General features: G+C 29.2%; 1 protein-coding gene across 1 annotated transcript in view; it reads right to left on the bottom strand.

Annotated features, from left to right (window-relative positions):
- Nucleotides 1-15,910, bottom strand: part of LOC145331254 (nectin-2-like) — a 38,658-nt gene that overhangs the window by 3,481 nt on the left and 19,267 nt on the right. Inside the window, exons 9-12 of the mRNA XM_080175870.1 lie at nucleotides 12,224-12,334; nucleotides 6,450-6,488; nucleotides 1,856-1,958; nucleotides 1,271-1,329 (exon numbers count right to left, since the gene is read on the bottom strand). Coding sequence (XP_080031996.1) covers nucleotides 1,271-1,329; nucleotides 1,856-1,958; nucleotides 6,450-6,488; nucleotides 12,224-12,334 — 312 coding nt within the window. The remainder of the gene's footprint in view (nucleotides 1-1,270; nucleotides 1,330-1,855; nucleotides 1,959-6,449; nucleotides 6,489-12,223; nucleotides 12,335-15,910) is intronic.

Here is a 15,910-nt window from a genome sequence, read left to right as displayed (position 1 = left end):
CCCCCTTTAAAAAAAATCCCCCCCCAAAATTTTTTGTTACTTTTTCTTTTAAAATCTAAATTACGAAATTAGGTTATCCAATTCAATTCCTCCCTCTTCAAGTGCCCCTAGAGGCCTCTAGGGGCGTAGCCGCTAGTTTTTTATATAGCAGCAAGGTGATGGTATAATTTTTATCTGATCGGCAAATTTCGTAATGTTATAAATAAAACACTGTAATGAGGGTTATTATTAGTTTTTTACAACTCTTATAACTGATCAGAAGTCAATCTAATAAGAATTATTGACTATGAAAGTCGTCTTTGAAAAAAGTCATAGGTGCTCCTTCAGTCTAAAAAAGTTTTGCGGCATTTTTGTCTTTGTAAGTCTCGCTGGGAAATTACCATAATATCAAGGTCTCTTGGACTGCTCCAACAATAAAATGCTTAATGTGAGTTATAATGCTGTCATAAATATCAGGCTGAAACACCCTTATTATGCATTTTAAATACCAGTTGCTTGAAACACAACCAACATAAAACATTTTATGAAATATTTAACGCAACAATACTTTTAAGAATGGGATCAACCTTGCATTGTTTAAAATTTCTTTTTTAAAACTTCACTTTGGCGCAAATTTAAAGTTGATTTTCCTCCAGAGTTTTCCTGTATGCCAGGATAGCGGGGGGGGGGGGGTGCATTAGACTTTAAATAAACAGGAACTGGTCCAAAAAAATTTTTACTATCAGGTCTTCCTTAGTTCAAAGTATTTTTGGACCTTTTTTAATTGGGTTGCACAAAGAATCAGTGTCTAAACTTTTTCACCAAAAATTTAATTCTATATGTAGGCTCTTCTGTATTATTATTGGGGTTATTAGAATTTTTTTACAGTCTTATCCCTGTAGTATCTAATTTAAATATCGATTTAAATATTAATTAACACAACCTTTGTATAATATATGATTAATTAGGGGCAAAGCTACTCTTAAGTTCCAGAGGGTGTCTGTTAGTCTGTCCATCACAAACTTGTTATCTCTCAGCCGCTATTAAAAATAGAAGTTTTATTTTTTGTCGGAATAATTCAATCCTTGATAAATGAGCATTTACTTTGACATTACTTGATAAATCATAAACTTATCCTGATTTATAAATTAAAACAATCTACATTATATATGGCCGTAATCAATTTTATTATGACAATTGGTCTTTTATATGTCCAAAGTGCAAAATACATTGAATGCCGTGATTTCTATTTTACTCACAACCAATCAATCAATAACAATTTTTTACTTACATGCAACTTTGATGGTGATGTTTGTTTGAGCAGGTTCGGTTATATTGTTGTTACTGGCTCTGAAAAATATTCTAAATAATTTACATTTTTAAAATAAAAAAAAAGATTCCGTGGTTTATTTTTAGATTAAAGTAATAGTTGTGGTTTTCATTAAAATATATCAGAAGGACAGAACTAAATAAGGAAATGATGACCATAGTATAAACTTGATTCCCCAATGAGCACAAGATAAATTTTTCTTTTCATTTCTTTTATAAACTTCATAGACTAACATATTGTTTGCTAACTTTATCATATATATCCAACCATCCATCTTTATAGATCTCAATTCATCTATTAATCTATGTACTAATCTTTATATTGACCATCTCACAATGAATCTGACTATATATTGATATTTCATTAATTCATCAATAGATTCATTAAATGATTAATCTACCAATCATTTCATTGTTATAATCCACTTTAGGTTCATTATAAATCTATATTTGAATTAATCTATTGATATAACTCTGAAATTTTCTATTGATCTATCTATCAAACTAACCTTCAATCTATCTATACAAAGATCTATCCAGTACCTACCTACATGACAGTATAGAGCCATCATCCTGTTTAGATATCCCCTCCAGAGTGACTTGAGTTAAAGTGACCCCATTTATCACTCTCATCTCATGGTGCACCATCTGAGCAGGCAAATTTTTCATCTGGCAATATTAGGTTTACCTTTTCAACAGGATAACTTTATTTTATTTTATTCTTTTTTTATTTCTATCTAAAATCCTAATTTCTTGTACTTTTGGAGGTGTCTTTAAAACAATAGTTTAAATAATGAGTAGGATGAATGGTTGAGGAGCCAACATTTAATAACATTCTCAACAATATAAAGTTGAAATTAGAAAATTTTAAAATTTTTTTTTGTAAATTTTTGAAGAATGGGATGGTCAAATTTTACAAGTTATTGATTAGAAAACTAAGAAAAGGAGCAACTTTGCAGGTTCATCTTTAAGTAAAAATTTAACCAAATAATGTGTGTTTTATTCAAAGGGCTTTTACAATAAAAACAACTTTAAAAAATTGTGTTTTTCATAAGAATAGAACTCAAAGACCTTTCTTTCAATATGTGTCTTTATCTGTGAACCAATATATCAGCACCATAACACAGTGCAGTTTATAAACAGTGCTATTTTTCATCAGGACAATATACAATATTTGGGCCAGTTTTATAGTCAGTCCATTTATATTTAAAAATATTACCATTATCTGTCTATCATTCTGCTAAGCTATTGATCTATTAGTGTCTTTTAAATCAAAATATTCTAATTTCAAAACTTAAAAGTCATCTGAAGTACATTAAGTATAAGTGTGACTAGACTGAAAGAATTTTTAATTCCAAAAAAATTACAACTTGCATTAAAGTTAAACTGTACTTTAAAGTACAGATTGCAAAAAAATTAGACAAATTAGCCTTATCTATTTTATGTATGTACAAAATCTAATCCAGTACAAGTTTAATATTATCAGACAACATGTTCAAACATACTAACTAAAATTGAAAAAAAGACTTATAAAATAAAAAATAAGGACTTAACATTAATGTTTACTATTTAGTTTTTTAATAACAATCTAATTATATCTTTTTAATTTTATACTTTTCTTCCTTTACAAATAATCTTAAGACCATACAGAAAAACTCTTATTAATTAGTGTCCTATTTTCCTATTAGAATCACCTTTTTGATAGCAAATCTACTCTTTGACTTACAATTCTGTCAATATTAAATCACTCAGTGATTTTTTGTTGTTGTGATTCATCCAACCAATGATCATCTACTTTAAAACCATAACTGTCAATTTGAAGAGTCTCATGATAAATTATTTGAGGAAGGAATGAATATTCTTCACCAAAGAAAAAAAAACAATCAATAACTGTAAGGTTGTTTATCTTTAATAATAACTTTAGACCCCTTAATCTATTTTTATGTTTAGCTTTATTTGACTTTTACATTAGTATTTGTTCTTATCTATTTCGTTGACAAGTTTTGGATGTTGTCATTCTAGTTACTTAATCTGACAAGTTGATATGATTGTAAGAAATGAGGCAAAAATTTGACAGCTTTGGAGGGATTAAGAAAGATTTTTCTAATTAGACACCTTTCTTTTTGTCAGTATTTTCAAGGGAGATAATAAGACATTTTTTAAATTGATCTTCATTATCTAATTTTCCATTCAACCCTTAAAAAGTCCGCCTAAAAAAGCTTTTCACCTCTTTATGGTTTTCAGGTGTAAAAGACTTCACCAACAGGTACCTTAACAAATGTTTACTTTTCAAATGGCCACATAGGGCTATATTTAGTTAGGTAAATTCAGGTACATTTGAAAGGTAGTCTTTCTTTAAAACATACTGTTAATCTATCCATCTACCTATTTTCAATTAGGACACTTCCTTATGCACCAATCTATATGTACTCTGAATTTATCCAGGAATGCAGGAGAAGATAATTATAAAAATGATAGTTCCTTCAAATTGTAATTGATAATTTCTGTCTTTTGTAGCCCTATAATACTTGGATAAAGAAAGAGTTTTCATTATTGGTATTTCCATCCCTGAAATTCATTTAACTGTGAAATGAAAAGACATTTTTCCAATTATAGACTCCTGCAGTCCAAATGTTCTAATTTTGATTATCTTCATTCTGTACTGAATGTACATATTTAAATCATTAATGCCCATGTGGTACATCTGTACTCCTGCAGTACATCTACTCTATATTTAGTAGGCTATACATATCAAAACATAATAGTAAACTTTTAATTATGATGCCCTGATTTGAAATAATAAGTGATTTATAGTTCATCTATTTTTTTATACAATAACTTTTTTTACTGTGTTATACTTTACTAATAATCAAATATATTGTTTGCTTGTTATTCTGTTGTTACTGCCCTATTTATAAACTATTTTGAGCTCAATTTTACATTATCTATGTACTGTTAAAATTAATCTTTCCATCTAAGAGTAATAAAGGAAGATTTTTCCAATTAGATATTTCCTTTGCATAGTATTAATATAAATTTATGTATGTACTGTGAATGCATCTACTTGTACAGAATGTTCATCTAAATCTATCTACCAATCTATTTATTAAATATCTCAATAGAGATATTTCTAATGGTATCTAGGAATCTAATGATTAATCTAAAAACCTATTAATCTGCTTGTAATGTAAATATATTTCTTTAACCTAAAAGAAGACCTTTAAACAAAGAATTTTTGATAACTTATCTGTTTGAATGTACTCCATCTATCTACATAACTTTGTAACTTTAAAATTGAAAAAGATTTTTCCAATTAGACACTAGACCAACCAGCTTTCTTTTGGATTTAAATTAGAACTAGAATAATGACTTCTATTGAAAGAGTACTCAATTATCAGTATCTCATTAGTTCTGAAAAATAATATGATTTATTAAGTCTTCATTGGGATGCCTTGTATAAACTCCAATAATGATAATCATATTGTTGTGTTGAAGATTCCTAAATTTTTATTTATTTAAAAAGTTAAAACAAAGGGCACAAAACTAGCTAGTGAGGAGCTCTCCCAAATTAGTGGTAAGAATGCAGGATTGAAGTCAACTTCTTAAATCAATTTTTCAACCCTTCCTGCAATAAAAGTAAAGTTATATTGGATATAAATAGAATTAGGGATATAAAAAAAGATAATTAGATTTTGAATCCTTCATTTAAAAAATTTTATCCACATATATTTGCTAAAAGTTAGAATTATTTCAATTTAATTTGTTTATATTTCCCTGATATTTTCTAAATCTCATTCTTTTAGGTCTTTTCTTGTTATAGTTCTCAATTAGTATTGACACTAAGCCAATCAAAATCAACGAGGGGTGAATTTACGCGAAAGAAATAAAATGATAGGTCAATGAACTTAGTTTTTAAAATTCTGCTTTTTGTAACATCATTATATCTTGTATACTTTGTTACATGCTGTAGTTCTCAATTAGTAGTAAAATCAAAATTGAAAATGGTGTTTTAAACATTTCTCTAAGGGATTAGGTACATTCTTTTTCAGGAGTGTTTAGGTAAGGTTATGTTATACTGGATACTGAATAGCAGGGTTAGAGAACCATAGATATAGGCCCCAATGAATCGGGGCCTTCTTCAGGGGTTTATGCATAGAAAAAATGCCAGCCCTAACCTTATTTTTTAATATATATAACAATATAAGACAGGAACTTTTAGAAAAAGCACCCAGTTTTGTTTTCTCTCCCGATAAGGTTATAAAATTTAAAATTTATGAAATGGTATGAAATATAATGAAAAGGAAAACTAAAGAGAAATTGACTTTGGTAGAAAGTAGGAAGTCCATTGAAAACCAAAGGATAAAGAAATAGGTTTGTAAAAATAAAGATAACCAAGAAAGTAAAATTTACATAATTTGTAATAGTAATAGTAGTACAATGGTTTAGTAATCAATATCAATTATTGCTTTGAAATTGTTAGCTATATTAAGTATTACAAAAATATTTTTTGCAGACTCTGTGAATAATTGATTAAATATTTCAAAATTGCCAATAAGCAAGGGACATAGAGTGGTGCCAGATGTTTTTTTTCTTCAGATCCTAAGAACCATAAAGCTTCTACTGCTAGGAACCTAATTCTTAAAAATACCCAATCCTTTTATTTTTGAAATTAAATGTATAAAATGGTGGATAAAAGAGACTCTTCTTTTGTTATCTTGATCAAATTAATTAAGGCTAGAGATTTCCTTGCCTTGAATGTGACTGTTATATCTATTCTTTATCTATCTATTTCGCTATCAATATATCAATATTTAGATAAATTTATTTATTTGTCTTCCTTTTTCTATTATAAAATTATTAGCTACCTATACATCCTTATATAAAAGTACCAGGAAGTTTAAGTGTGTGTCTGTCTGTTGGACCGAAGGATCTTGCTAAACACCGAACCGATATGGTTCTCCTTTACCATGTAGCTTCTAATAGGTTCTGGTTTTGTTTATAACTACTTTGGGGGAGGATACCACCACCCTCCTAGAATAAATTGACCCTCTAAAAACCACCAATCTCCGCCCCAGCCACACTGGTCTCCAGGGACGTAGCCGCTTATGCTCGTTTATTAATTCATATGAAAAATTGTCCCTTGCTTCCAATCCACCAAGACAGTTCCGGAGAGGGTCGACCTACAAAAAAAAATACATATTAGAATAATTATTTATCGCATCATATTATAAACAGCTTTCCACGGATATAAAGTGTACAATTATAAGTTTAAAACCAGTTTTGTTAGCCCTGAGATGCTGAAGAAACGGGCTAGCAAAATTGGTTTTAATAGTTTGATTGTACATTTTATTTCACAAAGATCAAAAAGCTTTTAAGCCAAAAAATAAGAGAATGTGTTTATAAAACTTTGAAGACAGTTATATTTTAAGTCCAATATTCTCTCCCTCAAGGAAAAAATTACAGTTAAAATCTTCAAGCAAAAATATTTAAAATTCCAAACCAAACATAAATTTTCTCTCTCTTACTCCCAAAGTCAGTGTGCACACAAATCTGTAAAAGGCACAATAGCAAGTGATGATTGTTAATCATGTGCTGTATTAATAAATCTGCTGGTATTATAAGGAATTCATTGATAAAAAATAAAATTTAATTAAGTACAGGAATAGAATAGAAAAATTATCATTTTTCAGTGAGTTAAGAAAGTCGTTCAAAAAATAATTCTGACGTCATAAAAATGAGAGACAAGGAGAGGAGGAGTGGTAAAGAAAACCCCTAAAAAGAGATAGATAATCCCTCATTTTTATGACGTCACATGCTGATTTTTTGAGCTACTTTCTTCACTCACCATTTTTCTTTTTAGATGTTCTAAATCTTAATTTTATAAAACCGTCAATAAATAAGGAAGTTATCCGTATTACGCCGAAGCTGCGCAACACCCAAAAACAGGTTCATTTGCCGAATTTTTTTTTTACACCTCTTTCATAAGTTTACGGAAACATTGACTTTCACAAAGCGTTTGACTCTATTCTGCAAGACCATATTTTGAAAATATCGCTGAAATATGATTTGAACCCCTATTTTCTAAAAGGTTTTCCTCATAGGATTCATTCTCAGTGCATAGCTATAGAGTTAATTTTATAAATCAAATAATGTAGGACCCAAACCATACTTAAAATCCCTGGCGTGCAAATGTTTTTTCCAGGCAGGTGCGCAAGCAGCCCTCTTAAACCAAAACCAAGGGGGATGTAGAGGGTGAGGTGGGGATTTGGAGGGGGGTGGTTATTGATAAGAGGGATATAAATTTAATCTTGAGGGGGCGGGGAGGGGTGTGAGCCATAAAATTGTTTTGATGTATTTGCTTAAAAGCATATCTTAAAATAGTTATGCATCAGTGGGGTGTAGAGGTTTTAAGTATCCACCCCAATGCATAAATTAAATTAAATGAGAAATCAATCTTTTAAAATTAAGGCAAGAATTTAACCATCAAACATTTTGCCATAAAATCTATTTTTCTTTATAATTTTAAATCTGAAATACTAGACTTTCTAAAGTAATAAGTTAAATTTAGAAAACCCCCAAAAAATTTCTGAAAACATAAAATATTTAGATTGGAAATTCTTAAAATTGTAACCTCAAATATCGGAACTATTTTCCTTTACACTTTAAGATTTGACCAATTTAGTTCGGAATAAATCTTTTTTCAAATCTTATCTGGTCTTTGTAACTTTCAAAATAAATTGGTGGAATTTATTAAACTTGAAGAGAGGGGGGGGGGGGTGTTAGGGCTGCAATTGCTTACATTCATATTTTGGTAAATAACAAAAAGTTTTAGTGTGAGAAATTGCCCTGGTTAATACGTCTTAAACTCAACTAAAATTGTCAATTTATCAAAGATATCAACATAGAGGGAAATATTTTTATAGATCACATTATAATATTTTCTGGGTATATTCCCTTTATAACATCGCACCTTATGAGGCGATTCTTCGTATTTTTCACAGTAGCTTTTCTCCTATTTCTAGCCCCTGCGGGGACAATTACCTAACCCTGTGGGGCAATCACCTAACCCAGTATAACCTAACCTAACCTAAAATAACCTATAAAAAGCCATTTTAAAAATAAGACGACTCGCCCCTTATGGGGCGATGTTACGAAAGGGACTATTCCCGATTTTCTTTTATTTTTCTAAAATATTATAATCTAATCTCTGTAAGTAGTATTAAACTCTGTAGATTAGATCTATAGCTATATAGCTCAATAATGGGAGGAAGTGGGGTTGGGATGGGAATAGCAAACGCCCCTCCATTTCAAATTGGCTCCTATAGTAGTTAGACGTCTAAAAATTACTTCCTTTATCTCTGTATGTGGCAACCTTTGTTAGAAATTCATTTTTTTTAAACCTGAAAACGACTATAACAGTTTTACTCTAGAGATAGGAGAAGTTGTTTTGTTTCTACTAAAGTGTAGGATATATATAATCATCTCATCAATATAAAAGACAATATATCGTATATATAGGACAAAATGTTTAAGACTACAGTGACAAATTGAGTAATAAAACTCTGATGACACTTTAATATGGAATACAGACAAATATCAGCAAAATTTAAGCATATAATGTTTGAGTTGACTTTTAACTTTCTTTCTTAAATTTCCCAATAATTCTTATTCGCTATTATAAATATTAAAACATCGAGCTACATTTCATGACATAAATTGATTCAAATCTATGAGTGCCTATTGATACGAAGCTCTTTAAAGTGCCTATAAAAAATGACTTTTTATAATACAAATGACAAATGATAGGCCAATATCCACATCTAATAACCAATGACAGACCAGAATACATTTAAATTGTCCGATGGTAGGTCAGGCAATATAAAAATCTTTGATACTAACAAAATAATAATCTAATTACTAAATTTCTTCAAATATATGTAACAGAAAACAAATTTTTCATTATATTTTACTTAGATAATCTCGTTAGTTGGCTTTGTAGTAAGATATCACTAACAATCAATAACAATCAAAAAGTTCAAATTAAAATACTGCGGTGAATTTAAAAGATATTTGTGTTTTTATAATTGAGTAAATAAACCTGTTTTACAATATCTTTAAAACGCGAGAAAATATGTACTGCGTACTGTACAAAATAAGTGTCTGAATTTGCCTGGCATTAGACAAGCTATGTAGGATAAAATGGGGTTAATGAGTTTTATCAAAATGTTCAACTTTGTTAATACTTGTTAAAATTACATACTTAACTTTAGGTATTATTTACACACTACAGAAACATGGAGGGGGGTTATTCCATGTTCCGATTTTGTGCTGTACATAATATTGAATCTATTTTGTTTCTCTCGATTTTTGGAAATATTTTTCAAAGTTTAATTTGTTAAGATGTATAAAACTTAGAGATTCCTAAAACCAAATATCAATCAAACTTATAAAAGCAGTATTTTAGAGGTTATTTGGCTGGGTGCTTTTAACCTAGCGAATATTCTTGGTCTACTGGGTGTCCGTCATTCAGTAAGACAATTCCATACATAGTTATGTTGTATGATTTTACTCTTCTAGATCTTTAAAGGTACAGTTACCAATGGCCATCCAAAATCATGGTAAATTTTTAAGAACCTCGTAAAAGTGTCGAACTATGACGTCAGAAAAAAATAACAATCAACCAATGAGAAGCCAGTATTTACTGTAATTGACCAATGGTAAAATATATAGCGGTCTCTCATTGGTTAATTGTTAATTTTTTCTGACGTCATAGTCAGACACTTTTACTGGGTTCATTTTTAAGGTTTAAAAACAAAAATATATTTCTTTGATAAAAGGCTTAATGATGTAATTTCTTAACATAAAAATGCCTTTCACTTGAATACCTGATACAATAATTATGTAGTCCTTATTTCAATGGGAAAGATACAAAAACAAAGAGGGTCATTTTTTTCGCGTATTTTCCATAAAATTGGATGTAACCTTCAATGTCATATGCTCTTATTAAGTCAAACTGTTCTTATGAGCATTTGACTAAAAGATTGAACCAAACTTTGCAGAAAATACGCGAAAAAAATTTCTTATTTCTTTCTAAAATCTCTTATAATTTCATCATTCATGAAATTGAAGCTCCCAAAATTTATTAATTTCGGTCAATAAACAGCCTGAATAATATGAAGTTAATTTACTTAGACTAATAGTAAAGCAATAGAAATGAAAACAAAAACTCACAATTACAAAAGAAATACACCAACCCCCACTCACACATACACACACACACACAAACATATATATATCGTTGATGGTGGCTAATCCTTTTCCATTATCAATGTCAGCAAAAGAAAATATAAAAACAAAGATGATTATTTCCAGGAATGCGCAGCTTAACAAATCAGACAGCAGAACGATCTTTGACAAATATAAAGTAACATAGCAGTCAATATTTAGAAAATTTCGTGTGGATATATCCCAAAATTACTTATACACTGTGGTTAATACGGACATACTTTCATTCTAAAACCTGATTATAGAAATGATTCGATTATAGTAGTTCAAAGTAATGATAAAGTGAAATCTGTGGGACGATTTTAACATGCCTATATAAACGATTAGTGCTAACCGTTACGGACGGACATACCGATCCTAACTGTAGAAAATTTTACAAAGGAAATCAATAAAATGGAAACATTTCCATTTTTTTACAGCCTAAATTGTTCTCTCCAATTTATGTACATTAATACAATAGATTTAGAAAGTCTTGATGACCACTCCCTTCATTGGACAAATGCATTGCAATGGAAAAATAGAATATGCCTTGGCACATTATTGGTCAGAAATATTACTAAATGGAGTATCTATTTAAAATAGCAAATTAAAGAACTGTAATCAAAGTAAATTTTTGCAAAAAATATGATAGGAGTAAAAAATTTCAAAAATATTATTAAACAAAATGAACAAATTTGTACATTCAATACTAAAATACTAAAAGAAATATGTTTACAAACATAGTAAAATTTAACCATAAATAGTTAAGCAACAAAATATAAGAAAGTAAGTTTGTTTATATTAATAATCTGAGAACGACGGACACACAGACAATATACATTCCGTTCTATTTTATTTATTTATATGATGAGAGTTGAATAAATAGACAAACAGATCTACTTTAATCAAAGAATAGATTCACATCTAATGTTGGGAAAAAGTGTTTGTTTATTTGTGGAATGGTTAGTATTAACATTCTCAAGTATTCTAAAGTCACTTAGACAAGTCTAGAACTTTTACAAAATATAAAACATTCTTCCTTAATACAATCAAGAATTTTTGAAGTGTTATTTTAAAAGACAAATTAAGGTATCTTAATGGATGGATGATAAATTTTATGTTACCCCCAATTATGATCTAACTAAATCATCTCCTTTGCAAATTGAAATAATTGGTTGAAAAGTTTAGACACTACTATAATCTGAACCAACTAACTATAGTTTATGAAAAGTCCCCAAAGTTTCTATGCCAATGAATGTGCTTATGATATTTTGAGTATTTTATACATCATGTCTTAATTTGTTTAAAAGATGGTGTATCTTGTGTAACTAACTCAGGAATAATTCATTTTTAACCACAATTTTACAAAACTTTGCTTACCCACCCATTCTAGGAATCACGGTTACAGAGATAAGGTTATGCAAGACAAACTACAACCGACACCCCATCATTATACCACCGATATATAATCAGGTCTTTTGAACCATGACCAACAGCCAGACAGAGATGAAAACAATATATTGATTTTAATAGCAGCCGATAATATCACGTTTTACCCATTGTATTACGGACGGATTGATTGCCGGACGTAGAGACAAAGTGAAATACAGAGTAGCCGCGTTACAGAAAATATAAAAAGAGTAAATTTTACCTCCATGTGATCTGCAGAAGAGGGTGAGCTTGGCATTGATGATGACAGGTCCCACCACATTAACCACCTGCTCCCCCTCCGTGTCCAGCACTGCGGGAGGGTGAGGGGGCACTGAAAACAGGTAAATTTGGATCATTTTACACAATTGACATTTTAAAGAGTAAATAAAAATTACCTATATGCACGGGTAGGCTAAAAAATTCCAGGTTTTTTAAAATACCAATTTAAGCGGTTTGCACAGCCTTAAAGTCTTGACATACTGGAAAAGTAAAAATTTATAATGGATCATAAATTAAAGTATCATAATAATTTTTAATAAATTTGCGGTAGTGCCTAATACCTAAATTTAAAATACCATATTCAAATTCTAATTTTAAAAAATTGCATAGCTGAAGTTTAATAAAAAATTTTACATTTGATCATATTTAAAATTTTTCTATTATTATTGTTTTTGCAATTTAATATTCTTTTTCAAAGCTATCTTCTAATATAATTTTTGAAAATTTTCTTACATTCTTTGAACATATAATTTTGTTGGTGCATATTTGTGTGAATATATACACTTATCATAACATGACATGTTGAGTAAAATTATGTAAAATGTCTGTTTAAAATACACATAGTCATCCTTTCAAGTTGAAATTATAAGTAAAAATCCTGCATAGGTCTGTCTATGCATATTTATTATTCAGAATAAAGTCTGAAACTTTGTATGAGGGTAAATTCTGACAATTTTGTTACACACTGCATTAAACTTAATTACATTTTACTACTATAAACTAGCAGTTAAACTAGCATCTAGGAGCTCGGTATTCGAAGGGAGGGAGAGGGGTTAGAAAAATAGCTTACAACATCCAAGGACTTAAATTTTAAAGTAAAATAGCCTAAAACCATCACTGGACCTATATGAAGTTACCCAAGATTAAAAACACAATTGGTTCAGTAGTTATTAAGATTTTATGACAAAAAAATTTTTGACTTTGGTGATAGGATAGACACTTGATTACACAGCAGTCTTTGTGGTGTCATTTACTAGCAATTACATTGATACCACCCACTTTGTGCAACTTCTGTGATCATACAGGATCCCCAAAGCTTATTTCTATCTTATAAAAACCTTATTTCTTGCATAGTTATTTTGGTGTACTATTTACTTGTGTAATAACCCTTGCTCTGAGTTATCTTTTGAAAGATAGTAACTTTATCCTTTCTAGAGCAATAACCTAGATGAGTATTGTTTTAATTTTACACATAAACATTCCAGTTATAAAGTTAAAACATACTGAAAAGTTAATTCATATTGCACTGCACATGAGACTCCAGGCTCAAAATGACTGGACAACTTTTTAACTTTTATCAAATTATCTCTATTTTTTACAGACAAAACTTTCTTTTTGTAAATTTTAGCTGTTTAAAATTCCTTGTATTTCACTGAATGTAATTAATGTAATTTAAGATGAGTGTTTATAGTGTCTGGTTGGTTAAAAAATGTGAGTTTAAGACAAAATACACCAAAAAGGTAATTAAACCTTGAAAGAAAATACAGCATTTCACTGTTTGAAAAGTTAAAAGATACAGCAGTCATATACAAAAACATATAAACATTTGTTCACTATTTACTTTTTGTTCTAAGAGCATATTTAACTCCTTTTCTGCTGCACATTTTGTATTACATAAAAAGGGTATTTTAATGAATCATAGTATTGTGTAAGTTGGATTGCTTGAAAAAGGTTTATTGTAGATATATTTTTTTTATCTAGTCTATGGAATCTCTGGAATTGTATGACTTTTGTTTATAATTATAAAACATGCTTAACTGTTGTACTGTTCTAATGTTTCAATTAAATATGTTCTAAATCTGCGGTGATAAATTGATTGTATTAAGTATTCCAACTGCTTGTTTATTGGTTGCAAATGAGGGCTAGGAAAGCCTTGTATTTGTGGTGCTGCATTTACACTGCTTTAGTGTGTGTTAGAGTGTGTCTTTCTAATTCATGCTTTCGAACAGAGATCTGGATCTTATTCTTATTCTTAAAAAATGTCATGCTTCAGTCTGTACCTATTCCTTTACAGATAGTTAGTGAACTAGACCTATTTACAAGGACCAGACAGAGTAAATTATCATATCAAATTTCATAATCTAGAATTCCTAATGTGAAGTCTTAATAATTTTTTTATATGAACAAATAGTGTGCATGTAAAGTCCGATTTTTCAATTATGTTTAATTAATTAAATATAATAATTAAATGAATTCTTTATTGTATTTGATCAATATAGAAATAAAAAAATACTTTAATGGAAATGGCAACTTGGTCATTAGTGTTTAGATCCTCACTTCTGCCAAGGATGCACCCTGAATTAAGAGCAGAGAACATGTTTTCATTAAAAAGAGGGAAATCCTGAAGGAGTAGAGAGAGATGCACCATCTTATCTTGACAAGGGTGTAGAAAAGGTTTTATTGAGTGAGAAAAAGAGGTGTTAATATGTACATATCAGATGCATGCATGCCACACAGGATGTAAAGATATTTTGTGAGTTATTCATACATGTTACACACTCTTTACTTGCTATTGTACTCTATAATAACAACATTTTTTATCCTTTGAACCAAGTTTTCTTTGAAAATTTAGAATGACAATTTCATAAAAATACAAAAAGGATATTTAAGTCTAATTGTGATATTGCTGTTTAGAATTATAAGCTAAGCATAAGTTGATAAATTAAGAGAGCAAATAAAAATGTAAGAGGGAGAAAGATAGTAGTAGTTTTGATAAAATGAGAGTGGTTACTTAGATAGAATATAATAGAGCCATCTCTGTATACCCCACTGTAAACCTTGATATACAATATTGAAGAAACTGCTACATCTGGCTTCATTAGAGTGTGTGCATATCACAATAGTAGATATATAACAATAGAAGATATATCTGAGCTCTAAGATATGAACTTTTAATAGGAAAAGTTATTGCAATACTGATCATACTATTTATGTAATCTAAATGATCACTGTCTTTTCAGATCCAGGAAAAGGAAATGGCATCTAATTTGCACTTGAAATAAATGAGATTGAAGCTGAAATCTTATCTTGCTGACTTGAGTTTAAAGGTTAATATATCAAATCAAACTAAAATCAATTTTCAAAAGGCTAAAAAATTTACTAAAACAGTTTTGCACCATATTTTTCCTTCTTAAAAGTACTTTTAAAAATCAATGTGTAAATTAATAAATTTAAACTGTCTACTTACAAAATATTTTCCTACATTTTGTATTTAAAAAGAATTAATGAGATGACAAATTATATTTCTTTGCACATATTTTCATAATTTATCTTGCATAATGAAAATGTTATGAGAAAAAAATCATTAAAAATTACTCTTCACCTAGAAGCTGCAGGTAGAATGCAATTTTTGATTAAATTAAGTGAACCAAATAATTAAGCAGAATTAGCTTTGATCATTAATTAATTAAGTTCAACTAATTATGCTTAAAATTCAATTTGATTTTAAATTCATTTATGTTTTCATAATGATTACTTCCTAATCTGATTTTTAGAAATGCATTTGTTTTTATCAGCATATGAAATAAAATTTAAAAATGTACAAACTCAAAAATGTTTAGACTAAGTTAAACTAAGTCAAATCTAAAGTATAGAAATGTTAAATAACAGAAAATAATAAATATTCTGA

The sequence above is a fragment of the Acartia tonsa genome, chromosome 11 (genome assembly GCF_053477335.1).
Source record: "Acartia tonsa isolate MP-2025a chromosome 11, ASM5347733v1, whole genome shotgun sequence".
In the NCBI taxonomy this organism is placed as follows: Eukaryota; Metazoa; Arthropoda; class Copepoda; order Calanoida; family Acartiidae; genus Acartia; species Acartia tonsa.
This window is presented reverse-complemented; position numbering and strand designations above follow the sequence as displayed.